This window comes from Bolinopsis microptera, chromosome 10 (genome assembly GCF_026151205.1).
Source record: "Bolinopsis microptera isolate Bmic1 chromosome 10, MBARI_Bmic_1.0, whole genome shotgun sequence".
NCBI lineage: Eukaryota > Metazoa > Ctenophora > Tentaculata > Lobata > Bolinopsidae > Bolinopsis > Bolinopsis microptera.
Window position 1 is genome coordinate 12,342,162 of NC_087081.1, and position 25,658 is coordinate 12,367,819.

Consider the following 25,658-nt stretch of genomic DNA (forward strand, 5'->3'; position numbering starts at 1 on the left):
TGGTAACAGCAGCTAGATTGGTGTTCCTGTGGCGACAACACCTTAATCTTAGAATCTGCTAGTTCTGACAAGTTCAACTCTTTAAAGTCACCTCAAGATTTATACTCTTAGTGTTCAAGATGTAGACTGTAGAGCACCACTCCATGATACTCATACACTATCAAACGTTATAACACCTAACTCAATACTTCATTTCTACCAACTGGTAGTAACACTTCCAGTCACCTAGGTTCTGTGTTTACATTGGTCTATATTCTGGTGTCAGAAGTGGTTGCCATGGTAATCGGTACATTATTTAGTACATTGATCAAACTTACAAAATGGTAACCATGGTAACCTGTATGTGGTCAGAATTACACTTTATAGTGGTAACCATGGTAACCTGTACGTGATCTCACATCAAAGTGGTCATCACCAAGGTAACCAGGTAACCTGCATGTACGTGATCTCACATCATAGTGGTAATCACCAAGGTAACCAGGTAACCTGTACGTGATCTCACATCATAGTGGTAATGACCAAGGTAACCAGGTAACCTGTATGTACGTGATCTCACATCAAAGTGGTAATCACCAAGGTAACCAGGTAACCTGTACGTGATCTCACATCATAGTGGTGATCACCAAGGTAACCATGGTAACCTGTACGTGATCTCACATCATAGTGGTGATCACCAAGGTAACCAGGTAACCTGGAAGAAGATGTCGGGGAAATCTACGAAAAAATGATGGAGGTAGAGGGGCAAGTGGAATGATGGGGAATTAATGAATACCGAGATGCTGAGACGGTCATAACCAGATTTAATGAGCTAAAACAGCACGAGCATAGACAATGGGCATTAGGTCACTCCGGTTTTATCCAGTGGACAATAAGACGATTAGTGCGTGTTGCCAAGTTGAAAATAGCAGTAATATGTTGATTGTCAAAGACGTCGTTGACGGAGAGGTAATAATCCTGAAAGACGAAAGTATTGCCCTCGCAGTTGTGCAATAGCCGCCTAGCTGAGTAGCTGGGCACTGTCCGTGACAGCCTCTGTTAAGACCGCAGTGTCCTGTGATAACAGATAAGGTGCAGTTCTGTTACTTTAGAGTGGTAACCTTCGTAACCTGTACGTGATCTAACTTTATAGCGTGGTAATCACCATGGTAACTAATCAATTAATGGTAACATGTATGTGATCCAATATATAAGGATCCCACTCTATAATGGCCTGATTTCGTCTTATAGTGGCGTGTTTTGACTGCAGCCCTGCGGCCTGCTGCACACATTCCACATCACAACAAACTTGCTGTGCATCGCGTGATATTTGTTATTTCAACAGACTGTGTTAACATTACTGTTTATCATATCATCATTGGATTGTTATTGCCTTGGCTCTACGTCTTTTGGTGTTGTCTGCTATTATAAGCAGTGTAATGTAACACATGCTTCTTAACAATCTGCAATATCACACTTGTAAATCAGGTTTATAAGCGTCTATACAATATCACAACATTATAAATTCGTGTTTGAGCTAACGTTTAAATGGGTCAAAAGAACAGTAGAATGTGTTATCAGCATTTTAAAGTGTGTAATGAAAGATAAGCTATGATTGGATGGTGTGTAGTTCTGTCACGAAAATGCACGTGCAAGATATCGTGCGGCATAATTGGGACATACGTATTAAGTCGCGTTCTGTCCGGGGTTTGGTTTAATCTTAAAATGGACATAACTTTGGTTATATTATGAATGATGCAGTTAAAAATGAGTTGACATTGATTATATCATTGAGGTCATTACTAATTATCGAAGGGAACATTTTATTGACTGAATATTACTAAACATAATATTTCCTACATCTCAATTTCACTTGCACAATGCACTGTTTCTTGTCTCTTAATTATTATTATTTTATTATTACACAACCAAATACTTAACTATTTTCAGGGGTCTCTGTAGCAAGCAGTACGCACAACACGCTTCCTAACTACACTTACCATCAACCCTCTCCTTTATTGTTAGTATTACATGGGATGAAAGTAAATTGTTAAAATTATCATTTTCTATTAACTGACTCGGCCGCACGCGCGTTTGTTGATAACAGAACTGTGACAGAACTGTAACAGTACTGTAACAGTACTGTGGCAGAACTGCAACAGTACTGTGGCAGAACTGCAACAGAACTGTTACAATTACTTTACAACACAATTACATGCATTTGTTTTATTTTGATGACCGAATATAAATTAAATTCAAATTAATACTAAACGTGTATGTATTTGGAGAGCCTCATCGCATTATATACCAATACTTTATATTCGGCAACTTGCTCTTCATCCTCCATCTTGCTTCAAGAGGACATACACCAAAACCGTTTATGATTATTCCCGGTAAATGACCTCATATTTTGAAAAACAGACAAAAATGATAAGTTATGGCACTTCTTCAAAAATCATAAATTTGATACTCAAATTTTTGTCTCGCCAAGTTGATTACAATCCTGTGAATATTATTTCAAAATATAACACTGTAATGCTATGTCACTCCGATGACAAAGTAAATTATTTACTTTGTCATCGGAGTGACATAGCATTACAGTGTTATATTTTGAAATTAGTAAATAATAAATATAATATGTTCACAAATATACAGAATAACCAAGTTCACTGTCCTGTCACAGCACTGTCACAGTACTGTCACAACACTGTCACAACACTGTCACAGTACTGTCGTCGACTAACGCTCGAACAACCACTGCCTCTTAAGAGAACCATGTTCTGCCTCTTAACGGCTTCTTAACCGGCAAAAAGGAAATAGTGATGGTTAGGATTGATTTGCGGCGGGACAGTTTAAGTGTGCTGTATCGAGCCCAAGTGTGCTGTTTAAGTGTGTTGTATCGAGCCCAAGTGTGCTGTTTAAGTGTGCTGTATCGATCCCTTCTCGCTGGCTAATATAGGTCACGTTATCTATCAAGTGACTGTACCTCGTGACAGCGTCACTCGGTTACCACGTGCCCGACAAACTGGTGCGGGCCGCGGGGTGCCGTACCATAACGTAAAGAAGAATATGTCCTATTTTATATAATAAAGCGATTCAATGTTGATTGGGTTTTGCATCTAAAAATAGAATTTTTAAAAAATTTGGCGACTGAATCCTCGAATAAGTAGTTACAGTTTACCATCTGCAAAGTTACAGGTCTCAAATATAAAACATGGATATGTTGTTAGAATGTGTACTGACTTTTTGGCCCCCTCTTACATAGAATGAGCATTTCTTATCAAATTATTTGAGATAATTGTATTATTTTAAAGATAAATATTATGTCGCTTGTACTGTAATCCTAAGTAGACATAATATACTACTAATCATGTATAATACACTTCTGTGCTAAGTAACAAAAATTTACACATAATATCACAGTGTACTATACACAACAATAACACGTGATAATAATAACACGTGATACTTGTAGAGGAGATGGAGACTTTGGGAGAGAACAAAACCTTTCTGTTGAGAGCTCAGACAAACAGACAGACAAATATACAGACAAATATACAGACAAACATACAGGCAAACATCCAGGCAAACAGACAGACACACAGACAGACCCACAGACAGACCCAATGACTTCGGAGTCTAAATCATTCAGTAGTTTGACAGCACTATTCAGAAGATCAAGTTTAAGGTAAATAACAGACAGAAAAAGTTACAGACAGTAATTACACAGGACGTACAGCCTGCAGAGCAGGAAGAAGTACTTCTACCTTGTGTTACAGGGTAGAAATATAGTGAGATAGTAACTAACGTGTAAAGTGTGGAGTTGGCTTAAGAAACTAATAATCTCTACGCATGACAGGGTTATTTAACACTCTCGCTCGTTCCTTGGCAACGCATCTTATATGCATTAGATTTTACTGGCACCTGTCCAAAGCTGGCTCCAATTTACACATTTAAATTCGTGATTAGTGTACAATCAGTCGTTCTGAGAGTATTTAGTGCTCGGCAATAAGTGTACACTGTACACTTTACACTGCACACTGTACATTGTACATTGTACACACTGTACACTGTACATTGTACATTGTACATTGTACACTGTACAGAAGGACTATAAACTATTTACAGTTTGTTGTTTAACAAAACTTGATAAAAGTTGATATGAAATAAGCAAGGCAGTAATGGAGTATTTTTACATATTATGTATTTTTCAGAAGTAATGTAAAACAAGCGAAGAGTACACAAACCAGTAAACAAACAGACACTGACCACACTGACACTGGTAACAGACCTGACACCAGACTGACTGACACTTCACTTCACCATGGTTACCATGGTTACCACTCTTTCAACAGAACTGACTTGAACAGCTCAGTTTCCTGGTACTAACTAACATAGTATTACTTCTATTATAGCCTAGCTTGACAGTTGTCATGGTAACGGTGTATTTAGGCTACTCCATTATATCATTTAAACAGTGAATCTTGTGTTAACTTTAGGAGTTTAGGTATCTTAACCAATAATTACACCGTTTTGTATTGAAAGGTAGTAAATGAATCGTATTAAGACACACAGGATACCAAGTCTTACGAGTTACGCATATTATAGCAAAGCCCTGGGAAATAAAATTGCTAGGCACAAAGGCAACTTAACATATCCGACAGTGTATCCAGTATCCGACTACATGCTGTTAGTGTATCATGTTGTATCTCATGTCACCTGACACTCCCTTGAGGATTACTTGTTTCTATTTTCATATAACTTCACTTGTGCTAGAGGCATAATAATACCATACCACCAGAGGGATAGTACCATATTGTTACATCATGTTGCTGGTTATATATCTTACCTACTATTCAAGTTCATTTCTGGGATGTTTAGAATAAACACTGATGAGTATAAGTTTTATCTTATTAATGGCGTTATTAAACTTCAATTTATTAATGTTATTATATAATATCTGTTAGTTTTATCTCTAATCTCATATATAGCTGAACATTTATTAAACGGTTTACAAGGGTGCACGTGTACTAGAACGCACGTACACTTGAACGGACGTGCACGTTCTTGTATAAAAGTTGCACTAGAGTATAATTAATTAAGGGCACAAATTTGGTACACCGCGCCCTATTTCAAACTCATATTTATTTCCCCTTCCTGTTTGAAAATATATCACGATATGATGAGGTGATCCAAAATTCAAATCTTATCGTTTAGCATGTTACATTATACGTCATGTGTTATCAGTAATATTACTGCGCTCATATGGTTGGTACTGCTTTTTAACTGACCTCGTATCTTTAAACTTTTAAAGTTTTTTTGTAACGTCACTTCATTTTAAATGTCAGGTTTTTGTTGTAATTTTATAAACATGTGACTTGCTTTGATCGACTTTATGGTAACTTGTTACCATGGTCACTGTATCGTACTATAATATATGATCAGTGGTTACCATGGTAACCGTGTTAGATGGTAGTATATATTATAGATACTGGTTACCATGGTAATTGTATGGTAACCACTAACTAGTAACCGTATACTGTATCTGTCTTATCAAAATTGTACCCTCTTTTTTCTTTTACTTTCAAAAAAATAAAATATGATTTGTCATAACTACTACTGCTATGCATTCGAGAGCCTGAAAATTATTAGTCTGCACTACATACTACTCTTCTCCCTTTTGTAAAATCACATACTATATTAATACAGCTTTACTACGGTAACTTAATAACTAGTGTAAAGTTATGACTTATGTGTGATTGAATGTAGCAGGTGTTATACAAAGTGACCAGGTAACCAGATTGTTGTTTCCATGGTAACCTAATAGTTAGGTCTCTAAATTGTATAGTAATGTACACGCTCTCTTTTTTTGTTTCTTCATAGTTGTGTTTTACTTGCGAGACCTTAGCTGCAGTACTTCTATACTTACAGTTTAATGTCGCCACGTTACTATGGTAACAAAGAGTTTGTTGTTCTTAAGTTTGCAAATTGAGCATTTACTATTTTTATGCATAATATTATACTGAACTCGGCCCGGTTCATTTGCAGGCCGTACATTTGAAAAACTGTTACATATTATAGTGCTTGTTCGTTTGAAATGTCTGTAGTAACTGGTTACTGGTTACTGGTTACTGGTTACTGGTTACTGGTTACTGGTTACTGGTTACTGGTTACTGGTTACTGGTTACTGGTTACTGGTTACTGATTATGAGTTCTTAGTTTCTAGTTACTAATTATTGCCTTCCTTCTTGGTATGGAAACCAGTCGTTAATCAAGGTGGAAGTAATGAAACACCAAAATATAATAATGTAATGATGTAACTGAATCGAAAATATGATAAGGCCCACTCCTGACCAAGTTTTTGTTTTTATTCTATTTTTATTTTTTCTAGAACATACCAAATAATCATACATCTGGAGTCACACAAGATCACAGCATACTCGTGTCATTGTATCAAAGGAACGGGCGGTAAGAATCTTTCAAATTCTAATGGCCAAGACCATCCAATAATGCTTCTCTAGAGGTGTCATGAGCCAAGTTCATCCAATAATGCATCTCTAGAGGTGTCATGACTGCAAAGTACCAACAAGATAAAGAAATGTCAGCTATTATACTATTACGTTATATAATACATTAATGATAAGTAATACTATTGGTTAGTGGCGAGTGTTGTAGCGTGTGGTACCTGATTTTATACTGTACGGAACATAACCTGCGCTGTAGAACTTCCGTTTTAAATATCTATTTATAAAATCAAGAGTTATATATTAAGTTATATATATTAAACAAATTAAGTTATATATATAACCTAAATTTACTCCAATCCCTTGACTCCAGTAAGCTTAGTAAGGAAATACAAAATATAATGTGCAAATTACCACCATCTAGTATATCTCTAGAATAGTAAAATTCCGCATAACTTTAACTGAATATATCTTTAAATTCCAAGCTCTAAACTTGAACTATATCTTTAGCATCTACCATTCAATGGGTTATCCGGCAATGAAACTACCGGACCACGATGTATGGGGACTTGCCACCCCATGGCAACATGAGACGCTCGGCGGCTTGGCAGGTTATGGGGTCCATTGTCCATTAGGGTGTTATATGCACGTATTGTGATGCAATCCAGCTCGATATCTACTCAAATCGCCTACTAAATACGCTATTATCTATGAAAATAAGAGGTCCTGTATATCGAGGTACCCGGTATTATAATAGAGAGGCACGGTATTCACTATATAGAGGTTTGACTGTACATATATTATATACTATATATACATTATACATATATTATATAATATGTATATTATATAGATTGTAGATTAATACGATGTCTACCCTGGTCCTGCTTACCACCTACTAAGGGACAAGGGTGACCCAATCTCAATCTTCCCCTGTATAATAGCTTCTTTAATGTTTCTTTCCTTACAGTAACCACTACGCAGTGCAGTGTATGACTGCTAGCTTTACCACTTGTGAAATGTTCACATTATTAACAAAACAAAGTGCACTTGTAACACTTATAGCACTTATAGCACTTATAGCACTTTCTCTAGACCATGTTGGACATGGACCAACATTTCACCTCGGTTTTCCAATTTCCTGTTCAACGATATTTGTCATCGGTTAAATTGACTCTAATCTTTTCTGATTTCTTATCTGTTCTGATTTGACAAACACCTCTGAAAGACATGGCGTGATACAACATAGTGGCGTGACTGAATCGTTTAATAAGGAGTAAGTATAGGATACAAAACTTATGCATCACTCAACACACGTATTATTATACGGTAATGTTTAACACTGTATTAAACTACTGTTCATTATATTATATGGACATAGATTATCTCGTTGAGGTCGTCTAATGTCGTCCAGCCAGTTGTTTTCTAAAAGATAAATGTTTCTACCGAATCCATTTGCTGCAGATATATCCGTTAGAAAAAGTTATCTTTCACAGTTTTCCGGTTCTGTTGTGATATGTAAGTGATCTGTAAGTTTCTTAAGATAATGGGATTGGGTTCTCTTTCAATATTTAAAGGGGAGGGATTGGGCTAATGGGCTAGGTATGAGTCTCTAAAAAGATGGGGTTGGGTCGTCTTTATGGGCTGAATTACGCAATTGTACACAGACCATCCTGTCCTTATCAGGAATAATAGATCGTAGAGAGCAGGGCACTACTACTACAAACAGGCACTGCAGACTAGACAAGTTCAATAAATAGCTGGAATTGTTCCATTTCAGTGAATAGCTCAACATGGCTCGTTTCATTTGCTTTAGTAGTTTATTATTAGATGTGTTGTTTCTCGTTTGAGAAGGTTCCAGTAGCTCTCAAGCTCAGTAGATTGTGATAGTTGCAGCGGTTAATTTTATTACCTTACAAATCATGAGGTCATCTCCAATTTAAATTTCTTCCGGCCGTGAACAGGTCATTAATTATTGTTGGACAGAACAAATTTTATTTATAAACATATATTGAAAGTGTCTGTTCTTGCATTATTTACCGCTATATTCCCTTGTAGTAGCTGGAATAAAAACTTTTCGTGATCGAACTCAAACCTCAAAATTAATAAAACATATTTATTAATCAAGATGAAATTGACACGATAATAATTTGACTGAAAGGTCATAGTCATACGCAATAATGTCAAACTGCCAAATTAATAAAATATATCTATGAAGATAAAATTGACAGATAATAATTTGCTTCAAAGATCATGCGATTACTTTGGTCACGAGTTGCTTCTTTATAAAAGTGCTGATAAGTAATTTCCATAGGACGCGGGATGAGGTGACAGGAGATTCAGATAAAAAGAAGAGAAATAAAAAGATAAAACGTGCAATGAAACATGTAAGTACTAAGTAGCTTACAAGTTGTTAATAACTTGTTGATTACTTGCTACACACGTAATTAACAAGTGATACGTTAATTATTTGTTACGATATCTTCATTGCGATATGTTTTGTTGTTGTGTCTTTAAATATAATCACTGTTTTGTGTGTTCTGTAATTGTTTTACATTTCCTGCACATAACTTTATCTTATCAGTACGTATAACTTTATCTAACACTAAGAAAGGACCATATCAGCTCTGAAGAGTACTTTAACTAAAAATATAAAAGTTTATAAAAGATATTTTTTCCGCCACGTGCTTTATCACGTGACACGTGCCAGATCCCGTGTTGAGCTGATGAAATAGACCCCGCAATTTCACAGCAGGCCTAGCATTCACTGCGCTAGTCACGTGGCACGTGCTGCAATCACGTGACTGCTATCCAATCAGAGATATTGGCAATCTAGCAGATTGCTCTGTTAGGTCCGTCACCTTGTGGGTTCTCAGTTCCTAAACAGTTCAGGTGTAATTTATTCTTATATAATACGTCTGTATGTATCATCTTATCATTGCCACCCCGGCCCGCCCCCAAATCTAGGTTCCTAACATATTTCCTACACTATCTGCTGAGCTTATCACACTATTTTGTGTAACTAACTTGTGCACCAGTTTTATCATTAGCGATAAGGACAGATATTTAAAATGTATATAAAGTAGAAAAAATGTATTGTTACTTGAGCCCTAAACTCACTTTCGTTTTTGAATGAGATAAGTAATTTAGGAAAGAGCGCCAACAAATAAATTAGCATCATTAGATTTTACTAACATTCTTCTATTTCACTTTAAATTTCGCTATTTCACTGACACATCCTCCCAGTTACAGAAAGTTGTACGGCCCTCACCTCACCTCACGGCTCATAACACTAGTGATTTTGAGAAAGTGGAGTCTGAATCTAGTATCAGTGGAGTCAGTTTCATGTCATCTATAGTCACACATGTTAGTCATGTAAGTCAACAATTTCACTCAACTTTACGATATATATCAAAATGTAGCCTCACAACCATAGAAAACAGAACAATTAACCTTTAATTTTAAAAGCATTATTGTAAAATTCGCGTTTACATCATAAGACAATTAAACTGATCTACAAGCTGATCAAATGTGATAAAATTGATTTTTAACTCGTTCGAATTTAAACAATGCTGTGTTTATGATATACAGACACCGCCCATACTAACACTGCTATAATTGTAAAAACAGCTGATAAGATAATTGTTAGATTGCGTTTAAATGTCATGTATTTGTATAGCGTATTTTGTTGTTGACATGCTGTAACGTCATTACTAAGTAAGAGGCTAGAGCCGTTTGAGTCTTTGTACTCGTTGCTTTAACAAAATATCCAGGTTTTTGCAATCGTTTTCGGTGAAGGAAATCGTTGGAAGCATCGTTTCTGATGACAAAATCAGTAGTTGAGTATGAGTAATCCTGCAGAACATCGGCATGCAAGGAAGTTGCACTGATTCGCGTGGGAACTATTTTTGCAATATTTTGGTTTGGTTTGCGAAACGCGCGTAAACTATTCAATAATCAAAGTTGTCGCGCGCATTGTAAGCAATACTGTCGCGCGCTCAAATGTGGTTCTTTTTTAACGCGCCTAGCGGCAAGAATCGTACGATTCTCTTTCGATTTTACGCTTCAGGAATTTCCGTCCAACCGGACTTTTCTAAGAACAGAGAACCGATCATACTGATCGAATTAGATTAGAGAATTAATTAAACTCTGGCATTATCGAGTGCTGATAAACGTGGAAATGGCACAGCAAGTGACGAGGTCCGAGGAATGTAACAAGGTGGCTGTTTACAGTTTACCACGTGCTGACTGAACCCTGACTGTCCGAGAATGTAACAGAATATAGTTGCAGAACTACTCCTTCTGTTTGGCCTCTGTTTAGCATTTCTTTACTTGTCTGTCATTTAAAAGAACTAAGTTCATTATTCCTTCTACATTCCCAAGATATCGGGTTGTTCGTTTATTTTCTTGTGTAATGATTCATTTCGCATTAATTTCTTCTTAATTTACTGGTCTCAGTTTAAACCCAAATCAGAAGTAGAACTTCCGTGAGTGTCCATTACCTCACCAGAGACATCTTAGAAGTGTTAGTCCTGGAACCAAATGCTCGATCACGTACTGCTGTACGTGTCGTCTAGCTAGCATCTTAAATAGTTTTGATTTTCTAACAAGTAAATGATTATAAATTCTTTTTCATATTTCTGTACGTATATTTCCTCATTCAATTCTTACTTCCTAACCACAATCCACATGCAGACAGCTAACAACTAAAAAGCTAATATACACATACAGTGTGAGGTGTATCATTGGTGGCCCTTCATATTTATGAAAGCTCCGTAGTCAAACTGCAGTAAGTGGATAACCCGGTGTTGATTAGTCATTAGAGGTGTATATTGGCATTGTTTCATCAGTACTGGAGATGTATAAACATAGCACGTATTGTCGGATTGTTCTCCCAATGTTCACATTTTCTAAATATTCTTGTGTTTTGTACAGACAGTCCGAGAGATATTATTCAGTGTTAGTGCTTTTACTCAATGCCTAAGAGGTCCTCATCTCGATCAAAGTTGAAGAGTCTCAAAAAATCTCTCTCCTTCATCTCTCTGACTTCCAACGATTCGCGCTCCAATGATTCGCACTCTAGCGGGGACTCTAATGTGAACCTCGAAAATGTCCCTGAAAGGTAATATGATACTCAATTATTACTGAAGTTTTAGGTTCAGCCAACTTCCACATCAGTACCTTTCAAATAAGTGTCTGGTTATCATGGTCAGGTACTTACACTAATTTGTTGATTATCATCCCTTATCTTTCTCTTAGAGAAGAATGTGATCCCGGTAACTCTGAAGTTAGAGACTCCCCACCACAAGAATCAGACTATAATTCTCTACCAACTACTCCTAACTGGGCACCTACTGGGTTTTACGAGGAGGTTTGTGCAACATGAACATTGAACAGTCATATCAACAGTAGTAATAACAGCAGTAGTCGTAGCAACAGTAGCCATAGCAACAGTGGCAATAGCAACAATTATAGTCGCAGTAATATTATTCCTCCTCTACTGATACAACGCACCAACGTAACCAGTGCGGTTTTGTGACTGTAAAGTGTGTGTGCGTGTGTGTGTGTCAGGTAAACACTAAACATGCTCAATCAGCTGTAATTACCTCGTGATACAGCTTGTTGGTATTTAATGACATCTGGAGAGAACCTTATAGCCTTGAGTAGTTGTACACTGCAACCTAATGTAGTGTAGTTATGTGTAGTTTTGTTTATCGTAGTTTAGTGTTACATAGTGTAGTTAAGTGTCGTTAAAAACTTGGTGCATGTAGTTAGGAATTCGGTATCAGTAGTTAGAATTTGGTACATGTAGTTACTACGTCATACAACAAGTTGTAGAACATGTAGGTACTACATTCTACAAGTTGTAGTATGCTCCACTCGATCGCCATGCTGACAGATGTACTCACGACCTTGTACCTTGTACTCTCTCTCTACAATACTAAATACTGTGCACTGTACCATACCTGGAGCAGCATTGTATTGTACAGTTACTACATTACTGTGCTGCAGTATACTTGGAGCACCCAAGCACAGTGTATTCTCTAGAAGAGCTCTCTACAGTAGGATTATTTACTTGAAGTGCCCGACCTCTATTCAGAATATGTGTGTTTACCGGCCCGTTCTCTCTCTCTAAGCTAGCTAATATTATGTTAGCTAACAGTTAACAGTAATCGTTGTTCTGTTTAAGACTCGGTTTGTATAGTATCTGCTGCTGTTGTACAGTGTACAGTGTGTACACTAAATGCTGTATTTTACCTTTTATGGATAAAAACCTAGTGTTTCAAAATGTTTAATACGTTACTTTCCTTCCTTAAATTCCTTGTTTGACTAGCCGTGAGAAGTGAGAACACTACAGTGCACACTTTGCATTTGTAGTTGGCAACTTTTGAAGAAATCCCTCTTTTTGTGTTCGTAGTTCGTACATGTTGACGTGTATGGACAAATATTTTTATAAATTATTCAGATCCAATTATATGACTAGCTCACTCTACCCTTATAATAGCCCAGCAAATAGCGTTACATTCAACCATCGGTTGAGAATTGAGAGCCGTTTGAGAGCCGTTTGATAGCCGTTTGATAGCCACTGTATGGTTGAGAGCTGTTTGATATGTTAACTTTCCATGATAGCACTAGTAGTAATATACTTGAGATATATCCGCTTGAGAGGGTTCATTTGTAATAACTGTGTCATCTTTGTATACATACTTCTTCCCTTAGGTTCTGAAGCCATACTCGTTATACCATAAATAACGATAGAAATTCTTGGAGAAATACTGAGACCACTTGAATGAGGTTGCAGTATTATCGACTTTAGTTTGAAGAGTTTTATAGTTCCTGCCTAGTTAATGATAATCTTACTACCTGTTATAGCTGTGTGTCTCATGTCAAACACTTACACTACTGTATTTGTAGACACACTCCCCAGGTTAATTGGTAGATAATCACTTAATTGGATAATCACTCCTGTATAAACTACGCCGCTCCTCTCACTTCTCCTGTCACTCCTTCTCTCATGTTATCTAGCTACAGTTCATTTCACGTTATCAATATACTAGATTTCCTGTGGTCCTGCCCCTCCTGACTCTTGTATCCAGAACTTGAGTGCTGTTAAGATCGTTTCAAGTTATATTAGGACATTTAGTCTCAGTCCCTTATCCAGCTTTAGCTCTGTAATCTGTATGTCTACTGTCTAGTTTTTAGTAGGTTCATAGTGCGTCTGGCTGGAGTCATTGTGCAGTGACTCGCTGATTTGGTAATTGAAATTGTATAATGTACATTTAAAATACAGCAATATAGTATAATCACTATAATTGTATTTGTATACACTCAGCTGAAAGCAGGCACAGTTGTGCGTTTTAGTTGGTATACTCTCGTGATCATACCCAAGTAATCACGAGTAAGTTTTATTTAATATGAAACTTACTGGATCAGCTTAATGATCATAAGTTAATTAACAAAATCGTTTAGTGGATAATAAGTCAAGAATTATCTCAAGTATAAATCGCATTTATTTATCCTTTGATGTTTGCTACAACGTATAGTACTGGACACTGGTGGGTCCTCCATGTCATCATGTACCTTTCTCCCCTCCTCTTAGACTATGAAGAAACACCTGTGCACTGTGCAGTGTGCTCTAGTGATCAATACAGTTTTAAAGCGTATGTCCGTAAAATATATGTTCGCAATGTGCCCAATAATGAATAATCTCCGCTCAACTTCCTCCGTAACGCACCAGCATATAACATAGTAACCATGGTTTCCATAATTACATAGTCTCCATGGTTACCATGATTATTAGTTGAACCAGATTATAGTAACATAGTTATCATTCCTCCGAGTTTGCATCCCTGGAGCAGATGTGTTGTAATCAAGTAAGCGGGAGCATGCTTTGTAATACTGTGTTATTATGCCATGTTGGAGCGAGCCTGCGTGACTATCTTCATCCCACCTCACACATGATACAACCGTGCAGACCATTTGCTATTATATCTTCAGTCTTATTTTTAATCCCGATCCATGACTCTTGTGTCGTTAGGCACAAAAGAGTCAAGGACAAGTGTTAGCGAACGAGGTGTTTTTTAATATTATAATGCAGTGAAGCTATCGGACTACGATGAATGGGGACTTGCAAGCCCATGGCAACATTAAAATATATCGACTCTGTAAAGTCGTTTCCTGTTTAAATAAAAACCCCGTTTCCTGTTAATATAAATATCTGTTTCCTGCTAATATAAAACTCTGTTTCCTGTTAATGTAAAACTCCATATTAGGATGCAGTGATACTATCGGACTACGATATAAAAGCTTGCGCTCAGTCCGGTTGTTGTCCCTGGCTGATTTAGTTGCTACTAGCAACCCTAAATGGTGTCAAGTCTCAAGAGACTAAAATAATTATATCGTTTTTGACACCACTTGGGAATCCTAATTTTTTGCACTAAAAATCTTATTCCTTGGCCAATTTTTATTTGTTCATGCTGATTTGAAGGCCATTAAAAAAGTTTAAGTTGTATATATATCATTTACAGTTTTTGCAGACAGTCGTTTTAAAGTTGGTGCCGTCGCGTCAGCCGTGGTGTCAGTAAAATGGTTCGGATAAACACACATATATTTATTTGTCGTCTCGCTTTATATATAGTAAGATGGTAATATTCGTAAAGTTATTTTGCGCGATCGAGTTACTGTTGGATATAAGACGCCATCATGGATGGGGAAATTGAGCGGCCATCCACTTAAGAAATACGGCCGCATTTCTTGTTTCCTTCGCTGTATCTTCAATCTTCTTTTTACTTTCTATATCTTCAGTATTATTTTTTTATTTCCTATATATCCAGCTTTCTTTTTTCATTTGCTATAATATCTCAAGTCTTATTTACTCCTTTTCATTTTTTACCCATTTGTTATATCTTAACACTCCTTTACTTATTTACATTTACTATTATATTAAGTCTCCTTTGCTACATATCCAATCTCCCTCACTAATTTGCTATATTAATTTGTTATATCTCCAGTCTACGACTCTACTTATATCTATTACAATATTACATCTCCTCATTACACAATACACATAACTCTTGCCACTTTCCTCCACTATACTGACACACTAAGATATCTCCGGCATCCTCCCCCAGGGTTGTCATACCCCAGAGGCAGGGAGAGCATCCTCATGCTATCCTCACGTGGGCCACCCAGGCCCAGCCTATCTTAAAATAAAAAATATCCAATCTCCTTCGCTAATTAACTATATCCCCAGTCTACTTATAATATCTGTTACATCTCCTCATTACACATTGTGCAGCTTGTCTGCTCTCTCTCACCATCTCTTACATACCTTGTTAGCTAATTAAGAGAAGGAAATCATATTCGGACACAGTTTAACACGTTTGCTGCACTGTGCGGGATAGTCATTGTCCGTGTTCTTTCTACCCTGTAAAACTGTTCTGAGTTGCGGGACCTGCTTACTTTGGTTACTTCGGTGAGATTTAAAGATCCTCTATCGGATCATTAGATTTGCCGACCACCCGGGCAGCATAAGTGCTACCTTATTAGCATTCCAATCCAGCGAGGAATTACCATTCCGGCAACTGTATCTAGCTACAAAGGGATCGTCAGGAAACGATTTAATAAAACCTGCCACAATCTGTGTTGTAGAGGCTATTTTAATAGCGGTTTCTAACGGAGGTTGAACTCGCAACCTTTGATTAGTAACCCTGGATTATTAACTGGGTGAAGACGCAGGGGTGGGGTCATCAGGATGGTATTTATAGTTTCACAAAGCTTTTTAACGGACAGTTATGTCATTGTAGTGTCTCCGAGTTCACCCACTCAATTTTACTGCCTTCTTGGGAGGTCCGCAACTAATTATCGACGATCTTAAATATCTTTCTTTATTTCTGCACATAGGCCTTCACCTCTCAATTTCTTCAACCCCACGTTTTTGTGTTCGTATAAAGACGTGATGCCGTGCTGAGTATCTACTTAGATTCATTCGTTTATTCGGCGTACTGCTCGATAGGCTCCCACCCACGTGAAGAGGGGTGAGGTGGATTCTCATTTATATATTGTGTAGTTAGCCAGCTATATCAGCTTAATAGTTCAGTTCGTTAATAGTTATTTTCAGATTTATATACAGTATTTTTATTCTGATCAGAGAATTGAAGGGGTGTAGGAAGCGGGGGTCAGGGGGGGGGGGGGGGGGGGGGAAGCCGTTGCCCCCATAAAATCTGGGAAAGGGGCTTAAAAGGGCCAACTTTTTTATTCATGACGAAAATCATTCCTACACCCTTGGAGAATTGTAAAATATCTATAGTGTTAACAATCTGACCTGAGTTCCTCTAGAGGGTAGGAAGGATGTCGGCAGATGATGCAGATGACGAGGAGCGGTTCACGTTTGAGGAGTATATAGATATGATCAGAGAGCGCAGTAATGAGAGTCTTATAGATGATATCGATAAGACTTCAACTCTGAGTAACTGGGCTGCAGTAACCACCAGCACGTGCAACAGCACGTGCACTAGCGCGTGTAATAGCTCATGTAATAGCGCAGGCAACAGCACGTGCAACAGTACGACTAACAGTACAGGCTCCTCCAAAGAAGGGCGCGCCAGCAGCACGTCACCCAACTTACTGGAAGGTGAGGAGTCGCAGGATCCGGTGGAGAAGAGAATCCTCTTCAAACAGCAGATGAGTGAGGAGATACATGAGAGTGAGTTGGATTCTAAAGAGAAGCTGGAAGTGAACGACAAGATAGAGCCCCAGCTACCACCCGCTCATGTCACGCATTGTAAGAAGAGAAAGAAGGGAAATAGGAAGATAAGGAAAAAGAGTTTAGAGACTCTCACTCTCCTCGGCAACTCGGTTTGTTATATGCTGCCTGTTATTGCCATGGTAACAAGGTTAATTACTATATGTTCGATCTTCTTGTAGCATTGCATGATATAATTTAACTTCGTTGAATACTCAGAATTAGATATCTGTAAATGTAAAGGTGAGAATCGTACACTATGAATGCTGTTTTTAAAGTTTGTTTCGGATGGGATCATAACGTGAACGGAAGCTTTGCTTCTTTTTTATCTTGATTTATATTTTATGTTACCTCTCATTCTACTGGTTTTGAGCAAATTAAGACTTGTTAGCAAAAACCGCTCAGCTTACACATTAAACATATTCACATATCTAAAAATAGTTGATTACCGGTTAACAAAGACAGCGGTCAGTAACCTGTTTTCCTATTTTCATTGCTATGTTCCACAATGGAACTATCCTCAGACCGCCATAGAAACGGCGTATCTTTACTCCGCCAAATTTTCACAACCCACCGGAACCTATTTTCTGTGACCACGCCGCGCCGCGCACCTCAACAAGACCTACAAGACAACTTTACTGACTGGTACTACAAGTGGGTGATAAGAGAACAAGCATTATCAGCAGCTAGTTGTAATATACCCTGGAGATTGGTCTGTGGGTTGGAGAACTATCAGGACCTAGACGAGGAGTTGTGGGGGTATAACAGTGAGGAGGAGGAACTGTGGCAGGAGATAGGGAGAAGGTACGAGGATACAGGGTTACCTGACTTGGTTAGGAGGGGTTTTAGAGACTGTTCGGGGAGGAGTTTCAGGGAGGTACAATCTGAGGAGGTACAATCCGAGAAGACACAACCTGTGAGGGTTGAGTCAGTTTATCAGGCTGATTCAGTGACCTATACATTTCACCAAGGTTCTACAAATAGTATTACCGTCACGACTAATAATATTCAACCTTCTGAAGAGTTTTTTTCAGGTCAAATATTGACTGGTGTCAATAATTCTGAGAACTCAGATCAGACTTCTAGATTAGTTTCATTGCAGCGTTATAGTAGTGTGCTGAGTGAGGAGGAAATTAGCTGTTTTACAGACACTGAATCTACTGAAGAAAGTGAGTCCTACTCCTACTCCTATTTTTACTCAGACTCGGATTCAGACTTAGAATCTAACTCAGATTCAGACTCAGATTCAGACTTAGATTCAGACTCAGATTCAGACTCAGATTCAGACTACACTTCCAGCTCCTTCTCAGATCCCCATATTAACCTAAGTTTATCTACTGTCGAGGAGAAGCCTTCAGTAAAGATCTCACCTGATCATCAGACCCTTGTTGAAACAGAGAACACATCAAGCGAACACTTCAACCTTTCTGACGGCCGACAGTCATTCTCCAGTTCAAACTTCTCAGCTGACCAACTATCTCTGTATAATATAGAGTCTTTAGCAAGAAGCATCAGAAACTCTTTACCTCGCAAAAGAATACCATCCCTATCTGCCAGTTGCTCAGCTAACAAACACAAACCTGACAAATCAGAACCATCCTTTAAGATAAAACTACCTAAAATAAAGCTTTCTAAAAGCAGAAGTGAATCCAAAGACCACAACCAATCATCTTCCGAAAGACTGATCACAATACCCACTTTATCAGTTACCGAGTTTCAAAATAATCCAGATTCAGATATATCAGGTAGCTTTGAACGGCTTGAACCCGCAAGGCGTCCTATTAAGAGACGGTGTCGGCACAACTCTTACTACGAGCAGAATCTCAGACCTCTTTTAGACACGAGACTTATCCGGACACCGTCCCCTTACTCGGATAGACCTTTCCGAACACCGTCCCCTTATTCGGACAGACATAATATTAGGACATCGACTCTTTACACAGACAGAAATATTCGGACACCTTCTCCGTACTCGACAAATAAATCAGGGAGGGAGGAGACCGTTGAGTACGTGTTCTTGTTGAATCAGGGAGTAGTAGAGAGAGGTGGGGGAGTAAGGAGAGGGAACAGTGAGGAGGACATAACTCTCCCTAGATCTGCAGAGGAGGACATAACTCTCCCTAGATCTGCAGAGGAGGACATAACTCTCCCTAGATCTGCAGAGGAGGACATAACTCTCCCTAGATCTGCAGAGGAGGACATAACTCTCCCTAGATCTGCAGAGGACAACATAACTCTCCCTAGATCTGCAGAGGAGGACATAACTCTCCCTAGATCTGCAGAGGAGAACATAACTCTCCCTGGATCTGCAGAGGAGAACATAACTCTCCCTAGATCTGCAGAGGACAACATAACTCTCCCTAGATCTGCAGAGGAGGACAGAACTCTTCCTAGATCTGCAGAGGAGAACATAACTCTCCCTGGATCTGCAGAGGAGAACATAACTCTCCCTGGATCTGCAGAGGAGAACATAACTCTCCCTACATCTGTAGAGGAGGACATAACTCTCCCTGGATCTGTGGGGTAGATTTCTCGTCACTGTCTGTGTGTCCTGAGTCTGAGCTATGGAGTTCAGGAGTCCGGACTCGGACCAGATGAGTCTGGTGGATGGAGTCCTCTCTGTTCTTGATAGGGTAAGATATTGTTGTGATGTGTTCTACCTAGATGTGTTAAATACCATGCCTCAATTATGCTCATTGCCGGCTCAAATAACCCCAGTCAACCTGCCCTTCTAATTGTGATAGCTTCTATGAGGCTGAATCTACATCTTGTAGGAAACTCTGTGTAATACATTGACCTTGTAAAGTTGTGTGTTATTTGATATGTTAAACTTAACAAGCGTGTAATGCAACGTTATATGCCATGCTGTTGAATAATCCAACCTGGCTGCAAATTTGGTGAATAGTTCAGCTTAATCGTGGTGTTTTTACCCTCCACAGTTGTGGGATCGCACTTTTTGCAAAGTTATATGTTGCCTCTGAATTGTATTAACATCAGGGGTATAATGTTTAAGTACCGATTATTGAGGGGGAAAGGGGGTGTAACACAGTTACCAGAACATTTTGTTCGTCGCTCTCTGCTTCAGTTCCAGATCGCTAGCACTGACTTCTTGTTCCGTTGTAATGTTATATCTTATTATCACATAACTTCTAGTGAAACTCTAGAACCATATCATGAGCTGAAGTCCTATCTGTCTTTCTCTGAACCGTGTCATTATCAATTACCAACAACTTGCAGTACGTGCATGTTCACGGTCTCCCAACTTCTCAGAAGGTCTCGTGTCATTAAGTCGTAAAAGGTCACGTGATATTTGGGGGGCTGGTTACCTAACACCAGTGTTAATAATAAGACCTGCAGCTCCCTGTTACCTCACACTCACAGTCTTACAATGCTGGATGTTGCTGGTAGAGTGTGATGACAGTTACACGCACATCATTTGTAGGTTTCTCTTTTTGACTGCCAAGTTTGCACGTGAGATCGTAGAGGAGTTGTTACTTGTCGATTGTATTAATTTGTACTAATTTGTATTAGTTTGTATTAATTTGTACTAATTTGTATTAATTTGTATAACTTTGGTGTTTTTTTGTAGTAATTTACATTGTTTGTGTAGAAATGAGATGAGCAGTCCGTCATCTCGCTCCTCTCTCTCTGGAGCTTCCAGAAGGTACACACCCAGTGTTAGCCATGATGTTAACAGTGATGTTAACATAAAGGTTAACAGTGGTGTTAACCTGGAGGTTAACAATGGGTTTAGTGACCACAAGGCTCTGTGGGGTTCTGTAACCAACCTGGTGTCCACTGGAGCTAACAGAGTCGCTGAAACTGCCAACAGAGTTAAAGATGAGGTAATTACAATTAAATGCACCGTTTAACAGACTGACAGACAGACTGACAGACTGACAAAAACCCAAATATAGTATTAATTGTGCTACAGCTCCAAAGTCCACACTATTTTTGTTAGATTACTCTCAATGTTGAGTGATAACATCCAGAGAACATCTCTTAATTTTAATAGTTAGCTGTTTCGCATAGGCTGTTGAGACTTGAGACTATGTTATCGTTCTGATCTCAGATACTACCGGCTATGTTGCCTCAGCTAACCTTGTTCTGATTTAGTAAATTTACTCCTCATTACAAATACCACCAGCTGTAATCCTATCCTAGACAACATATTACCACGTACATGACCACATAATATGACTTATGGTTATGAGTCTCCTCACTTAGCAGTTAGCTATCTCTCTTTAGCTCTCTCTCTCTTTAGGACCACTGAAACTGTTCCACAATCAGACCAAATCCTTCCACTGAGCAGTGTGTACCGCCTCCCATATTTTAGTGTACACTCGTGGTTATGCCAGTCTCGGTTGTATGTCCTAGCTATTATGTGGTACCTGAGAGCTCTACTTGCTGTACATTGCAATGTATAATGTACGCTGCAATGTATAATGTACACTGTACATTGCAATGTACAATGTACACTGAGCAGTGCAGTGTACACTGTACCCTGAGGCCTGAGCAGTGCAGTTTCTTGTCGGGGTCGGGTTCGGGTCTGATCACAAGGTTGGGTAGCAGCACGACGTGAATGCTCAGTGTAAACTGTACAAATAGTTGTGCGTGTCCACTGTCCAGGAACTATATTTTATACACGCCGTAAACACAGAGCAATAACGTGCTTTCTTTCTGTCGTGCCAATTTCCGCTGTGTGCACGTATAGAGCTGTGTAACTTGGTCTGTGTGTGTGTGTGTGTGTGCTGTTTGTAATAGCTGCAGCTCAACTAGTGTCCAGTACTGGTCGTATTAATTTGTGTAGCTAGCTTTACCAGTACTGGTTTTGATAATTTGTACAGCTGTCTGACGTAGAACTAGCAGCTGTAACCCCGTTAAATAATATTCCGCTAGTTAGCTTTTAAGTACATAGTTTGCTCTCACTAGTACAGTCAGTGTACACCAGCCATGGACGCCAGCACTCCTAGTTGTTCCAAGATGAGTGTGTCGCGCGACAAGAAGAAACAGGAGTCGCAGAAGCCGCGACACATGAAAGTGCCTGAGAGAGGGTCGCGGAGTCTAGAGAACTCGCCCCGACCGCCCCGCGTACAGTTGAGACAATCTACCAGTGTTGGTGAAGACACGAGATCAGGATCACTACCTCTTCAGAGACCATCTAATCTGGGTTTAGGTGGATCTCCCGCTCTCTCCCCCACTTCCCCCATGCTTTCATCCACCTCTCCGATTGTATCTCCTACCTCTCCAGCTCTACCCAACGTGACCCTCCCTCACCAGAGTATGCCCCAGCGCAGCTCCACAGGCCCTAGCATAGAGCCATTCTCTTCTTCACACAGCATAGTTAGGAGTAAAAGTGCTGAGTTTGTGAGAGGTCGAAGTGCCACCTGTCCTCCCCTTACCTCTCAGCGCTCTCATATCACCACTCAGCGTGGTACTCCTGACTCATTTGACAACTGGCTAAAGTCTGCTAAACATGCGGTGAGTGGTTACAAGTCGCATGCTAACCAATTTGCCAACTATATCACATACTAACTATAATATCGCATAATACCGCATCTGCTCTTATGTGCCAAGCTTATTAATGTGAACTCAAAAGTAACCATTATCCACCTACATCAGAACCGCTATTTTATGAATTAATATACAGGGTGAGCACTAAGCCAGAATCAACTGCGTACACGCAACTCTAGAATCTATTTTTAATCAAAATTAATATCATTCCATTTGGTCTAATTAATGAACACATTCTTTTATGTTATTGTTTACACTTGAAGACCTGCGAACAGAATTCATCGACTGTTTTTAATTGTAAATATTAGGTATATTATATATGTATTAGTTTTACTTACATATTATATACCATATAGTTTTATATCTTTATTATAGTTCAAAGGTGTCTTGGTGTATGTCTGTCAGATCGCGCACGTGCAAATTGGGTAAAATTAAGGTTGATAATAACAAAAGTGGAACGCGCACGTCCATTGGACGTCCAGCGTCGTCCAATAACGATCGGTTTTTGTTATCACTACGTTGTGTTCAGTCTATGATAAAAACAGACCCTGAAATAATACCATAAGCTTCATTCCTGTGATGAAGGCTTTCTAGTATATTATATCAATATATATATATATATATATACATATATATATATATTAGATATATCAGTATTATATCTGAAGTAAGATAGCTCACTGATCCACCGTATGATCCCCAGGATAAAACTGTTGTCCTATTGATAGAACTTGAGCTCTTGAGCATTGAAATTGCAAAGCAGCTGATCTGGCGCCCAAAATACTGCAGTAATAACGCTTCTATATCTACATATTGTAAGAACTGAGGATAAGACAAGCCGGATAATCGTAAATAAAGACTTATATTGATGAGTTTGCCGATCTACTTTTATTGAGAGTCCCTAAGGTAGTATCGTTCCCTTAACTTGACCCCTCCCCCTCCAGCTCCCCCTACAGCTCCCCCTCCAGCTCCCCCTACAGCTCACCCTACAGCTCCCCCTACAGCTCCCCCTACAGCTCCCCCTACAGCTCCCCTACAGCTCCCCCTACAGCCCCCCCTCCAGCTCCCCCTTCAGCTCCCCCTCCAGCTCCCCCTACAGCTCCCCCTCCAGCTCCCCCTCCATCTCCCCCTCCAGCTCCCCCTCCAGCTCCCCCTCCAGCTCCCCTCTTCAACTCCCCCTCCAGCTCCCCCCTCCAGCTCCCCCTCCAGCTCCCCCTCCAGCTCCCCCTCCAGCTCCCCCTCCAGCTCCCCCCTCCAGCTCCCCCCTCCAGCTCCCCCTCCAGCTCCCCCCTCCAGCTCCCCCTCCAGCTCCCCCTTCCCCCTCATTACTTGGCACCTTGTCTGATTTGAAGTTAATTTTCACCTCTTTGTGTTTCTTACTTCACAGTTTGTTGTTCAGTTTAACAAGGTGCAAACTGCAAGGTGAACAATAGTCTAGCCAGGTTAAGGATTAAGAAAGTGGGGTAGAGGGTGGCAAGGAGCCAGGAGACTGTTGAAAGCGACCCTTCTTGTTTTTCTAGTTCCCCGGTAGATAAAACACTACACAGTAAAATTATAACCTATTCAAATCAACCGTTAATTCTCCTGAGGATATTCCGTTACCAAACATTTCGTACAATTACAACAGTCCTATTTTCTGGTTATGAGATCGTACAGTGACGCGAGTCGTCAAGAATAAAAAAATAAACTTTCGCTTGCGAGTTGTAATCATCTCCGAGTCCTATGAGTGTAACATCACTGATATTTCTTAGCTCAAATAGAACACCAAGCAGGAAGGCGTCAGTACATATAATTCTACCTTCATTAACTCTTTATTATCTCTCGTTTGTGACTTTCTTACATACAATATTGTTTTTCCTTTGTCATTCCTTTTATTCTAATATTCTGTATTCATAATGTCTTTACCATGTTTTATTAGTGCTAATTTATTAAAAGGTAACCTTACTTCCGTAACTTAACGTATACATGAGTTAAAATAAATAAGATAAAAGCAAGTCTGCCTGTAAGTAAGATAATGACTGGTAGATAACAGCCTGGTTTACATCAATTATCTGGAGACATACCGTATATGTAATGTAGGTATGTACCATTTAGAAGAGGTAAACCAGGTTGCCATGGCTGTTACCTGGCAACCTGGTTATTGGTCACTACTCGTCACGTGACCTGCTGTTACTTGGCAGTCTGCCAGGTTAGTCACGTGACATGTCCATCAGAGAATAACAAACTTCTTCCTCCCCTGTTAACTTGTTAATGTGGATGGTGGATACTTTGTTGTCTTGTTGTATATTATTGTGTATTTCTTCTCAAATAGCGTAGTTGCTGTAAATGTGCAATATTACAAATGTGCAATATTATAAATTTGTTATATTACAAATGTGTAATATTATCTGACTACTCAACGCCAGTTCAACACTTGCTAGACGTATGTACTATTTCCAACTGCTGTTACTTTTTAATAGGATAATCTCGTGTAGTTTCACTTTTGTTCAGTACATCGTGTCGCATTATGTCGCATTATGTCGCTGTAAGTTATGTTCACTTTACCTTTACTTTTAAAGTGGCTAATGAGAATTTGTGTAAACACGGTATTTACGTTAAGGTTATATAATTGTATTACATTATAATATATAATATATTTTATGACATAAAATATAATACATATTATAATGTATTTTATATTATATTTTAAACTTGACGAAATTTCCCCGGCAACGGGGACATAGAAGAAAAAACACCGAAAATCGACCTCAAAATGACCCTCTGGTGAAATCAAACCCAGCTCGCAAATGGAGTTGAAACCTCGCCATTTTTAGCAGGGTTGTAGAAAAAGGATAGGAATAGGCTATAGCATTCTTAGAATTTTGATTTAGGCTTTAGATTTGTTATAATTAACGTCGGAAGTGAGGTAAAATAACCGTTAGAATAATGTCGTTATTTTAGCAAAGGTTTACTGCGCTGTT

The 25,658-nt window shown here is 38.9% G+C and overlaps 1 protein-coding gene across 15 annotated transcripts in view; it reads left to right on the forward strand.

Annotated features, from left to right (window-relative positions):
• Positions 1-25,658, forward strand: part of LOC134822326 (protein Aster-A-like) — a 98,215-nt gene that overhangs the window by 52,297 nt on the left and 20,260 nt on the right. For 2 of the 15 annotated variants that reach the window (XM_063833324.1, XM_063833325.1), the window contains exons 4-5: positions 1,927-1,996; positions 8,755-8,827. In XM_063833324.1, the coding sequence (XP_063689394.1) occupies positions 1,927-1,996; positions 8,755-8,827 (143 nt within the window). Of the gene's footprint in view, positions 1-1,332; positions 1,465-1,926; positions 1,997-7,824; positions 7,959-8,754; positions 8,828-9,686; positions 9,816-20,357; positions 21,030-21,772; positions 22,666-24,944; positions 25,223-25,658 lie in introns of those variants that run through there. The other 13 variants (XM_063833322.1, XM_063833320.1, XM_063833321.1 and 10 more) reach the window with 13 other exon arrangements.